The 13082-nt window shown below is 43.8% G+C and overlaps 1 protein-coding gene across 2 annotated transcripts in view; it reads left to right on the plus strand.

The window, feature by feature from the left end:
- The window catches only part of DOCK1 (dedicator of cytokinesis 1), a 582086-nt gene that overhangs the window by 496206 nt on the left and 72798 nt on the right, over positions 1-13082 (plus strand). For both annotated transcript variants that reach the window (XM_072629055.1, XM_072629056.1), the window contains exons 34-37: positions 2200-2285; positions 2473-2629; positions 7202-7242; positions 8845-8935. In XM_072629055.1, coding sequence (XP_072485156.1) covers positions 2200-2285; positions 2473-2629; positions 7202-7242; positions 8845-8935 — 375 coding nt within the window. The remainder of the gene's footprint in view (positions 1-2199; positions 2286-2472; positions 2630-7201; positions 7243-8844; positions 8936-13082) is intronic.

Here is a 13082-nt window from a genome sequence, read left to right on the forward strand (position 1 = left end):
TCACTTTTCCTGTGGGCTGCCAGATTACTCTCCAAAATAATTCTACAAGTTTGAAAATCTTCCAGCAATAAATGTAGGTACATAATTTGCCACAATCCTACCAGCATTTAGTTCATCTATTTATTGTAAAATATTAGTTGGTACTTACTGTTGTGTTTCATTCATGAATGAATGAATGAATGAAAAATGTATGTTAAGCATTTATTCTGTGCCAGGCACTGGCTTTGGTGAATACAAAAGCAAAAGCCTCCTTGACCAGCAGGAGACAACATAGAGAGAAGTGGTGGCCAGGAAAGAGCATTTTGGTTTAGAAAATGGCAAGACTGCTGAGTGGAGACATAAGGCAGGGCTTTGACTTCCCCTCTGCAGCAGCAGCAAGACTCATTTGAAATCCATTATACTCTGAGCCAAAGGTCGAAGGGAGTGGGGCACATAGAGATGGCAATAAGATCACCAGGACCAGCACTGGCCTTGCACATGAAGTGTAGTGTCTAAGACTACTCAGAGTGGGTGATGTGTGTCTGGGCACACTCACTCAGCAGTCAGAACAGCTCAGCCCCAATGTGAGGTCTGTGAACCAGAATCATCCTGTAGGTGAAATAACCTTAAAATTCAGTCCTTCTGTCAGTGGTCAGCTCGTTTGGATAGGCTCCAAGGAAAGCTGGCCTCATGGTGAATTCTTTATTGTGAACACATTGGAATGAGAAGTGTCTCATCCTGATTACACTAGATGTTCTGAGCTATAACTAGGACAGGGCAACTGGGGCTTTGGCCCAAGGGGCTGAACTACAGAGGATGTACTATTGCAGGAAGCAGAAAGAAATGGTGCATTGGGTGAGGAGCTACCATCCAAAAGCCATGACTCCTCTCAGTAGTGGGGTATTGACCCTACACCAGAGCCCTCTGCCTCTGCCATGTGACAGTTCCCACCCTGACCTGGGCTTAGGCCACTAATATTTACATGCATCCCTCTCCCCCACCCCCACCAGATCTCAAGAGTGAAACATCTGGGATTCATCGGCTCAGCCATGGGCTCACAGAAACACTGGAAAGAGATTGCCTCATTCCTGGCATGATTGTACCCGAGCAGAGCCAGGGGTCCTGCTGGCCCCCCACCTGACTCGTCATGAAACAGAAGCCAAGGAATCTCACCCTCTAGATGCTTCTAGGTGGCCCAATGGGTAATGTTCCTAGAGTCAGGAACCGATGTAGTCGCAGCCTCTGTCACCCTAGGCAAGTCATTTCACTATTGCCTGCCTCAATTTCTTCAAAATGGAGATACTAAAAGTGCCTACCATCCAGGGTTGCTGTGAGGATAAAATGAGATATTTGCAAAAGTGCTTTGTAAATCTCCAAATACATGCTATTATTCTTGTTAAATCCAGGATTTACATGAGAGTCCGTGGCAGCTAAGAGAGAGGCCAAGGCTTTTCTACCATCTAAGCTGCTTCCAGGCTGAGCCCCCACCATGGCCATCTCAGGGATAGCTTAACTTTGTCCCTGCAGAGGTCTCTCCTGCCTCCCCAAGTAGAGAATTCCAGCTCCCTCTGCTCTGGAGGCTCACACCTCAAGGGCCAAGGTTTCTCCTTTTGTTCTCCTTCCCCTGCTTATCCCAGGAGCCAGCACTTCTTGTCCCAGATCTGGGCATCCTCTGCTTTCACTCAGAGATCTCTTTCTAACTCTGTAGCTAATTAGGAGGAAATTGAAGTATAGTTACTCTGGTGAAGCATGGGCCATTCTTCTTTACTCCAAGGAGCCTGCCCTCGTATAAACTGACTCAACACAGTGCTCCTGATACAAGCTGTGTGACCTGGGACCAATCCTTTTCCCTCTCTGAGTTCCAGACTTCTCTGTAATAGGGATAATACTTATATACACTCAAGCATGAAGCTCCAAGACATTAAATAATGGGCCTACGGTTATATGGCTTGTAAGAAATCCAATTTCAAGAGGCTGTTCAGAGGGCCAAGCCAGATAATGTAAATCAATCTATTTGTGAACTTGAGATCCATCTGGTGCAGTTATTATTGTCTGTTATTATGATTACCATTTGTTAATGTTATTAACGTGGTGATCCAAGATGGCGGCCGAGAAGCCGTGGCAATGGAGAAGCATCTGCCGGGGACCTGTGGCCAGTCCCCGGGCCTCCATGCACCACTTGCCAGGCTGATTATTTACGCTTTCTTTGTTTAATTATAGTTTGAGAATGAGATCATCACCAAGCTGGATCACGAGGTGGAAGGTGGCCGAGGAGACGAGCAGTACAAAGTGTTGTTTGATAAAATGTAAGTGTTGATTAACAACAGGATTTCTATTAGAGGAGAGATAGGGAGATGGTAATTAGGTGACAGTGAACTTTGTCACCCAGAAATAATTAAAATGTGTTAATAATGTAAAATATTTAAAATTACACCTCGCCTGAGCTTTGGTTCCTGAATGTGATTCCCCAAGGGTGTGTCATTATTTTTTCAGCCTTCTGGAACACTGCAGGAAACACAAATACCTTGCCAAATCGGGAGAAACGTTCGTCAAACTCGTGGTGCGGCTGATGGAGAGACTCCTGGACTATCGAACCATCATGCACGATGAAAACAAGGAGAATCGCATGAGTTGCACCGTCAACGTGCTGGTGAGTCCAGAGTTCACCATGACTGGTGCCAAGGCTGAGCTCAGTCAGGGGACTCTACCTAACCCCTGGCTTCTCCATGACAGGATGCTGCCCCCTCAGAGGCCCCTGTACTGTGTACAGCCTTGCTGTCTGTCTGTTGGAGGGTCTAGTGGCAAAACCACTAGTCATGCTTTGGGTGGCCTCAGTGGTTCCTAGTGATTTCAGCCAACAAGAGAAATGGTCCAGAAAGAGTCAGAATTGCCATCAGCTTGTGCTCTACACTTCCATTCATGAGTTATAGCGCCCAGGGAATGCAAAAGAAGGAACTCCTTCTAAAGTCCAGCCCCTTCATTTGATGGAGAAGAAAACTGAGACACAAGAGTGAAAGGGACCTGCTCAAGGCTAATTATCAAATTGGATTTGAACCTAGAACTCCAATTTAATTCACCTACTATATACCTACCTATTTAACAGTGTGCCTGGCACATAGTAGGCACTTCATAAATGCCTGTTGATCAATAAAAATGTAATAGCTAACATTGATATAGCACCTATGATATGTTAAGCACATTACACTTATCTCGTTTGATCCTCACAGCAACTCTGAGAGTCAGGTGCTCTTATTAAACCCATTTCACAGATAAGGAAACTGAGGAAAGCAGTAATTTTTCTACACATAACACCAAAGCTACCAGGGTCACTCATGGAGAGGTAAGTTGAGTTGTACAAGACTACACAGTCCGGATGTGTCAGAGATACAACTCAAGTCTGAGTCCTGCTGACTTCCAGACTGGCCTTCTGTCCTCCATGACATGTTACCTCTCTCCCTCTTTGTTGAAGGCTATGAAAGTGAAACTGGATGGTGTGGAGGAGAAGGGTGTCAGTCAGGCAACCAGTCAAGTCAACAGGCATTTATTAAGTGCTTACTGTGTACAGGCTAAGTGCTGGGAATAGAAACACAAGCCAAAAAGAAAGACAGTGTTAATACAGACCAGGAGTGAAGCTTCCTTCTTTCCCTGGAGACGTTCTCTCTGCGTTTGATTTCTGTGGTTGTCAGCTGCAGGGAAGGAAGCTTCTCTTTGCTGCAAACATTGGGCACCTTGGCTCCTGTCTCTCAGCCTGTCACCTCCTCCCAGTGATAGACTTACCCTCCTGCATTCTGCAGAGAGGCCAGGTTGGAACAATGGCCCTTGATGGCCCTTGGTGTTGGGTATTTCTGATGAAGGATGTGATCAGCAAATTCCACCCATTCCAGAGGAGCCAGAATTGTTCATAAGATGGTTCCTAGTTAGTCTAGGATGTGTACCCGAAGCCCTTGGAGAGACTCTTAAATGCTTCCCTGTGATCTCATTTGAGGCTAAGGGCAACCCTGGGAAGCACGCCAAAGATGAGCATTCCCATTATACAGATGAGGAAATTGTGATTCATACAGGTCCAATGGCAAGGTTTTGTCCCTCTGCCCTTTATGAACTTCCTGTAGTATTTAACAGTGGTGACCCCCTGACTCCCCTCTGGTTTCAGCAATAGTCTGATGACGTTTTTCCTCTTCTAGCTACTGTTCAGTCTCTTCTGTTAGCTTCTCCTCACTTTCCTAACTTCCCAATGTCAGCCTCCTTTGAGCTTTTGTCTTGGCCCCCTTTTCTTCACTCTCCTCTAACCTTTATTCCCATGACTTTAAGTACCACTCCTAGGTAGATGCCTTCCAGATGCCTCCATCTTTATTTAACCCAGCCATCTGATCTCCAGACCTGTATCACCACCTCCCTATGGGACATCTCCATTTAGAAGTCCTCCCAGCTCACTATCTCCAAAAAACCTGAGATTCCCCCAGACCTGCTCCTCCTTCTGATTCGCCATTCTGTCTGTGGCATACCCTCGCCCATCATCCATCATCAAGTCCATGACTGTGGCACTATCTCCTTCCTTTTTCCACACCTCTCATGGCCAATGGGTTCTCAAATCCTGGTGAGAGAGTGACTTTACCATTGCAAGCAAAAGCTTTGTAATCCCTTTGCGGGCATATAGCAGAATGGATTCTCATTCAGATGTGATTTGGACTGAATGGTTGCTAAGGACCCTTCCAACACTGACACTATTAAGTAACTGGGAATTGAAGTGAAATTCGGTGATGCCTGCCTGGATGATTGAAATAGCATCCCAGCAGGGCAGGTCCATGCTATTCTTCCCTCTCACCCCTAACAAATTTTTATGCGACTAAAATACTATTGCTCTCTATCCCACCCTCCGGTCAAACTGGCCTAATCAGCCAGACAACAATCATTTGCAAAACTCTTACCATGAGCCAGGCCTGTGACTGATCTCAGAATACAAATACAAGCCAAAAGGAAGATAGTGCCTGCCCTCAAGGAGCTTCCATTCTAACAAGGGAAGTTAAAAACAAAAGCTGAAAAGTAGAGGGTTGATGAGGGGAGAAGGGAGATTCTCTGTGGGATATGGTGGCAACATCTAGACAATCAGAAGCTCAGGCAGGAAGGATTGAAGCCTGGCCAGCCTTGGACCCTTCTCCAAAATAGAGGCCTCAGAAGGAACCCAACCAATGGAATGGTGGAGGGATATTCTGAAGAGAGAAAGCCCCAAGGTCTGAAAGATTATAAGCCTTCTGAGTCATGGTGATGACAGCCCAGAAGGGCTCTGCTTTGTCCTCCAGACTAGAGGTGTCAAACTGGCCCACATGTGCCAGCAAAAATCCTAAGAGGTGAACCAGATTAAAATGTCCTTGGGAAATGCCTAACCAAAAAAAATGGGATACAATATAGATGATGTTAATTTGTGGTTTTCTAAGTCATTCTGCTGCTAGGAAGGATCCCTTTCTCTTGGAGTTTGATACCCCTGCTCTGGACACTCCCGCCATGTCTTTGCTCAGGTTGCCACATTCCTGAAATGTTCCTTCTCTTTTCCTGTCAGATTCCTCCATCTGATCTAGACCCTAACTCCACTGCCACTAACCCTTCTTCCTGGAAGCCTTCCCTGATCTCACTCACCCTCTCTCACCTTGTATTCCAGTTGTTAATGGCCTCTGGTCATCTAGACATCACACAGCCCTTTGTTTTCTTTCTAAGTAAGACAGATGTGGAGTCAGAGTGACCTTGGTTGAAATCTTGATCCTGTTCCTAACTGCCCTCATGGCCTTGACCCCAGCTCTCCAGCTGAATATTAAAAGAGAGAATTGGGGGGCACAGAGGATTCCGGGGTCTTTGATGGTCTTTGAGAGACTTCCCAGTTCTAATTCTGGGATCTTGGGATCCTGGGCCTTCATCTCTAAAATGATAAGGTCACAATAAGTTCGCTTTAGTTCCACACTGTGTAATACTATAAATTACTAAGCCATTAACTAAATTTTGAATGATTGAATATGCAGTTTAAAAGGGACACCTTCTCTTCAGGGTTTTGGAGTCCAGTAGGAAGGTGAACGGGGTTGGCTCCATACACCTCAGGAACAGAGGAGTCTGTCAGGGTATTGGCTGTTGTTGGCCTATGTGGCATACTCTGTTACGCCTCAATCGATCAATTAATTAATGATTAGGCACTTACTGTATGCCAGAAATGACACTAAGATCTGTGGATACAAAGAAAGGTAAAGTCAGTCACTGCCCTCAGGGGCTCACAGCCTAAGGGGGGGAAACAACATGCAGATAGCTAGGTACAAAGAAAATCTGTATGGGTGTTATTTTTTATACATATGTATATGTATACATATCTCCTTATAAACATATACACACACGTATTTATGTACAGAGAGAGGCAGAGAAACAGGAGAGAGAGAGAGCCAGAGAAGATAATAGGAAGGGAAGGTGTTAGTTGTTGAGAGGCCTGGAAAAGGTTCTATTCAGAAGGTGAGGTTCAAGCTGAGCCTTGAAGGAAGCCAGGGACACTCAGAGGCAGAGATGCTTTCCTGTCACAGACGCTTAGCTCTGGCCCAAAGAGAAATCAGCTGCTTCAAGGTCTGGTGGACTCAGTCTCACTGATAGCCTTTAAGTCAAAGCTAGATGGAAGAAGATTCCCTCCAGGTGTGGTCTCTATGGGGTGGTCTCACACATACCTTCCTGTTTTCATTTGCAGTGGAGTTCCTTTTACATTCTTTGGCTGTGTGTTTGTTATATTTGTCTAGTAGACTGGGAGCTCCTTACAGACAGGAATTGTTTCATTTCTGCCTCATTATGTCCAGCATTCAGCCCAGCACCTTGCAGGTACTAAGGGCTCAATATATATTTTTGGACTTCAGCTAAGTTGAGCTGCATGTAACTGGGCCTAGGGAGCTCTCTTGGATTTCACCTTGTGTGTTATTTTAATTATAAGCCTATAAGTTTTGGCTTTGAAATCATCAACCCTTCCTCCCCCCCTTCCCTTTTATGTATGAAGTAGAAGAAATGCCAAGGTTCCAACCCTACACAAAAATTTGCCTCAGAACTGGTTTCAGGTTCATCCAACTAGGGGTCCTGCACTAAAAGACAAGTGCCATATTGTCATCCATTCTCTTTGGTGGTCAGGGCTTGTTAATATCACATGTACATGTGACCTCCAGGGAAGTCACCTTTTCTAAAACAATGCTTTGTTTTCCACTCTACTTTTCAGAATTTCTACAAAGAAATCGAAAGAGAAGAAATGTACATAAGGTTTGTAAGCACCAGCTGTGCCTTTACCTTGCTTACGATTGCTGGAGAGCTGATGTGTGGATGGTTCACCAAGCAAATTGCTTTTAAAGTGTCTTTTTGCATCAGGTCATTAAACCTGAGGCTTGATTCCTGAAGTTTTCTGAAATTCCTGCGCATCTGTCAGTGTTAGTCCTGGCACATATGTGTCTGGCCGATTCACTTCTGGGCTGTGTAGAAAAGGAGTAAATTTGAACATAAGGCTTCTGGCCCTTTGCATCTCTCGGCCATCTTGGAGGTAAAGAGTGGAAACAAAGAGTGGGGTCCAGTAAGCACTGGCCCCAGTGACAGGAAGTAAAGACAAATAAAAAAGCAGCTCTGTTAGTAAGAGTAACCGGCATAGCACTATATGGTTGGCAAAGCACTATGTAGAGTCAACATGGCATCATGGAAGGGATGCTCAGCTTGGCGTCAGGAAGACTGGGGTTCAGATCCCCCCTTAGACACTACCTAGCTGCGTGATCCTAAGTAAATCATTTCACAGTTCTTTGCCTTGTTTTTCTCTTCCATAAAAGGAGGAAATCTGGAATCTATGGTCCATAAGATCTCTTCAGATTCTAAACATGTCATTCTATAGTCTTCTGAACCCCACAACAAGCCTGTGTAGATGGTTATTATTTCTACGTGACAGATAAGAAAACCAGGACAAAGGTCATGTGACTTACCCAGATTAAGCTAGTGCTTGACAAAGGTGAGATGTAAACCCAGGTCTTGCGAACATTAAGTCCAGTCCTCATTAAACTTTGTCTAATGGATCTCATAATTCTTCAGAGCATTGATCCTTCTCAAGTGTACTTTAAAAAAAAAAAATCACAAAGAATGTTCCAAACTTCAGTTTTCCTGGAAACATTTTGTTCTTTTTTTCCCCTTATTCCATATTTCTTTATATCCAGTCAAATTCACTTCAGGAGATGTGTTTTCTATATGAATTAAATCAATCATGAGTGTCTGAAGGAGAACTAAATGGGTCTCTTTCTGCAGAAACTTCAGCTCCTCCATCTAAAAGTCTCCCCCTCCCCTACTGCAGCCTTTGAGCCAGACCCCATAGTCGTGGGAGAACCTAGCAGTACTGCTACTGAAGATTTTTCATTTTCATTGATTTTCAACTCTGGAGTCAACAGAAAATTAAGAAATCACTTGAAAATGGAACTTGCATTGTGTCAGCCTGATTCAATTACATGAGGAAATTGTCTGGAAAAGGTGGGAATGAATGAGAAACCGATCATTTTTCAACAAGGTCTCTGGGGAACATTCTGCCGTCATGTCTTGGTTTCATTTATTTGTTGGCTTGACCTCATCATTCTCCTCTCCCCCTCCAAAAAGAGAAAAAAATACCACCACCCTGACATCAGCAAGAGTCATCACAAGCAAGTGATGGAATGAATTTATGAGTGGCCAGAGCATTCTCCTCTGTCACTGGAGCTGGTTTTTCTCTGCCCCTTCTGTGACTAAGAGTTTTCTTGGCATTAGGACAGAGAGGCAAGTGCACTGTGTGATGGGGAAGGCTTAGCATACACTGGGACCAGTATACCAATTCAAGATTCCAATGCTTTCTTGTTTTCCAAGGTACTTGTACAAGCTCTGTGACCTGCACAAAGAATGTGATAACTACACTGAGGCAGCCTACACCCTGCTGCTGCATGCCAAGCTGCTCAAGGTAGGACCTGGGAACCAGGGAGGGTCCCTGCTGTGGGGCGGAGGTTGTGTCCCTGTTGGACTGATTTCCTTTGTCCCATCAGCATGGGCATTGATGCACAGGATTGCCAAATTAGAATTGGAAAGATCCTCATAGCACTTCTTTTACAGAGAAGGAGACCGAGAGAGGAAAAGAATTGCTTGGGATCACATAGGGAGGGAGGAAGTGGCAGAACTTAGCTTCAAACCCATGTCCTTGTACACTAAATCTAGGACTCTTTCTACCTGGTAATGACCAGGTCCATTAAATGGGGAGTTGCTATTTTTATTTTTATATAATGGCCCCCAAAGGCTCCATTTTGCAAAACATGTGTTGGGTTAAAGGAAACACTTTCGTCCCACCTCTTAGTTCAGTCATACAAGTGCAGATCGAGCTAGCTAAACATTTTGCCATTCACAGCTGTCCACACTGAGCTATTCTGCCATGATCCCACAGCCTCCTCATTCCATTACTCATAGAGCTCATGAACATCACTAACCATGACTCCCATGTGTAATACCTCATGTGACAAGGGAAAGTCAGGAACTTCCCAGGCTGAAAGCATCCCCTTCTAGACAGCACCTTCTTGGTGCAAGGAGTGAGGACTCATTCTGGAGTCAAAGCACATGGCTCCAACCCTTCCCATGATGCCCACCCATGGGACCTTGGGCAAGTCACTTAACTATCTCAGTCCTCACTGTTGTCATTTATAAGATGAGGTGACATATCTTATCATTTTCACCTTCATAACATCTCCTGTGGTCTCACCATCACCCACTCAGCAGCCACAGTACTGGTGTGGCCATGCCAAACCCACTGCCTGGGCTGACCCCTCTGTCGCCCCTCTCTCTGCTTTTCCTTCCTTGGTGTGCTCTCACAGTTCCCTCTTAACTCTGGGATCAAATGTAAGGTCAGGGCATGGCCTCCTCCTACCCTTCTGGCCTTTCTTTGGCAGGTACTACAGTCTTCATTTCCTGCCAGCTATGCACCTTCCAACCTCTCCATCATGTCATGCCTTCCTTCCTCAGAAAACCTGTGATCAGGAAATCTCATGATGCCACAAAATTGAGTCAGCCTGGTTCTCACATCTCCTCAGGCTCCTCTGCCCCTTAAGTGGACCTTGTGCCTGCCCTCCAGCGAGGGCCATGAGTTCCAGGGCCTCTATTGAAGAGAGGACCTGAGCAGTCTTCAATATTTCCCACCAGCTATATGGCTTTGGGACCTCTGTGGGTGTCTCCCCCATGCCTCACACAGGACACCTTCTCTCCCTCCTTCCACCCTCTTTCTTCAGTTTATGTTTGTTAGTTGTCTCCTCCTGTTGGATGAGAAGCCTCTTCAGGACAGTCACCTTCTTTCTTTTACTTTGCATTTGTCTCTTCAGCATTCAGTATAGTGCCTAGCATGTGACAGGCACACAGTAAATGTTTGTCGATTATTGACAACCATCCATCCACCCTGGCACTCTTTATACTCCTCAGGTACAACATTCCATCTCTGTCTCCTTTGCCTTTGGGATATCCTTTTTCCTCATGTCCTCTTTCCCTGGCTTCTTTCAAGACAGTTCAGCTCCAACCTTGTTCTGGAGGCCTTTATCTGCCCCCCTCCCTACAGCTGCCAGGGCCTTCCCTTCTTAACATGATCTCCATTTACTCCACATGCACTTCTCTCCTATCAGACGTTGGGGATGGGACCTGGTTTTCCCTTTCTTTGTACTCTCAGCACTTAAGACACATCGAAAATATTTATAAGTGCTTGTTGACCAATTGACAAATTAAATATTTTACTAGAAACCCAACACTGAACTTTAGTCCAAATAACTGAGCTTGCTTATTAACCATCTACATGCCAATTTATTATTTTTTACTTTTTTATGCCCAATACAGAATCTGTTACATAGCAAGTACCTAAGCAATGCTTACTGATTGATTGACTAAACAGCTAGACAGTCTCTTCTTGTTCTGTATCCATGATTCTCACTGGTGTTTGCAAAGTTCTCCTGTTTATAGAGTCTAGTTAATAATAAAATTGGTTATAATAATAAAAGCAACAACAGATGTGCCAAAACTAACAAAATTAGAAACAATCTTACCTTATCTAATCTTACCGTAAACTTATCTTATTATAGATAAGGCTTTCATCCTGTTGGCTCCAAGTCACACCATAACAACCACAAACATGACATTGTCCCTAAGCTTAAATTATAAGAAATGTGAGGAAGGTATCAAGGAAGAATTAAATTATAAGTAGAGAAAGACCCTGAGGTTACAGAAAACTTCCACAGTATGCAAACTCCAGATATTATGCCTAATAGCAAAGCAGAGCACAAAAGCAACAAATCAGTTCAAATGATTTTGCAGAGGACTTGGATGTATTTCAAAATGATTTTTGAACGTCTCTTTTGAGTCTACCAGTTGGCCACTTCGACCAACAAAGCATTGGTCAAATGTTGGTGCCATACTGATTTGATTGTGGAAATAGAGGCATTAATGATGGAATTTTGGGACTGTCATCAGCACTCAAAATTACAAAAGGATTATCCTTAATGATCCATGTCAATTATGAAAAGAAAATGGCAAACAGGCCACAATACAGCACTTCAGGCTGCAGAAGTTTAGCACTTGGTGACTAGCCAGCATGACATGCCCTGTGACCACATTCCTATATCAGAAGCTGTCTATCTTCCACTGATTGACAAATGACAAATTTGGCCTCAAATTATCTAAACTGCCCTGGTTCCTGTCCATTTTCACAGACAAAACTGTTGCCCACACTTGCCACAACAAAACATGAATTTGTAAACACTTAATAACAAATTTTTAAATAGATACCATTATCCCTAAACTCATCATCTCTAGGGTACAGAAAATAAACAAATAAAAAAGTCTTTCATAGTGTAAAGACTGGACTGGGGACATCAAATTCACACTGGAACAGCATGAATATAAATCATCCCCAGCTTCTTGTCTGCTATTAAAGTTGTACCAAGGCTGCTTTCAAAGGATGCTCACCTTTTGAGGGTGAACTGACATAGTTACAAAAAGCTTTTATTTCATCCACTTCTACAATAGGGTATAGAACACTGACCATCGAGGAATAATCATATGATAGGATCTTGCCGTGAGGTTGTTTCTACTGGAATTCCATCACCAAAAGGAAAAAACAAGCTGATAATGGTGATAATCAATGATTTTGTAGAGATGAGCACACTTAGGCTGGGATTCTGAGAAGCCCCCTTTGAATAGGAGAGCATGGGTCCAATTAGCAGAGCAGCTACACCCAAACGGAGCTAGTGTCTACTCTACCCACTACTATGAGTAAATGCATTCATCGGTAGCATTGGATGGAAAGATTGAAAACATTTCAGGTCCTGCAGACAACTCCTGGAAGTACATGCCCCAGTCATTAAGGCAATAAGAATGAGAGGAGGAAAGAAGGGCTTCCAAGAGTTACCCTAAAGGATTAGTATCACCCACTATCTTGGCATAAATCTCTTGAGAGTTCTTGGAGATCTGGGGAAAGGTATTAGAAGTTTACTGGTTCCACAGTACAAAACTTGAAAGCAGTTTTGCCCAATTAAATATATCAAAAAGAAACATGTGAAAAAGAAATTCAAAACACAAAAGCATATTAGAAATTCTAAACTCCCTTAATCAGTGATGGAAAGTAAAAGTCAAAGAGTTAATGTGATACAAGAAATCAAAGCAAACAGCACAAAGGACAAGAGAAATGCTTCACTATCAATCAAAATGTTTATTGGCGAGGTTTGAGAAGTAAGAAGAAAATGGAAAATTCTGGTCCTTCAGATGGTCACAAGAAGTCTAAAACAGCAGGTTGTATCATCTGAGAAACAGAAAGCTTGCACCCTGTTAATACAATGAACAGCAGAGAGATCTCCAAGCCCTGTGCAGAAGCACAGGATCTGATTTGAAAGAATCACAGGGGTCATCTTGTCCAATCTACATATGAGTAAGATTATCTGTTTGATGATCTAGAATGTACTGAAAGACTTCCAATTGAGAGGTACCCCCTACCTTCCAAACACCTTATTCCACATCTGAACAGCTCTTAGTGGTAGGATGTATTTCCTTAGATGATACCTCTCTATCATTTCCACTTACTCCCCCTAGTT

Source organism: Notamacropus eugenii, chromosome 1, assembly GCF_028372415.1.
Source record: "Notamacropus eugenii isolate mMacEug1 chromosome 1, mMacEug1.pri_v2, whole genome shotgun sequence".
Lineage (NCBI taxonomy): Eukaryota > Metazoa > Chordata > Mammalia > Diprotodontia > Macropodidae > Notamacropus > Notamacropus eugenii.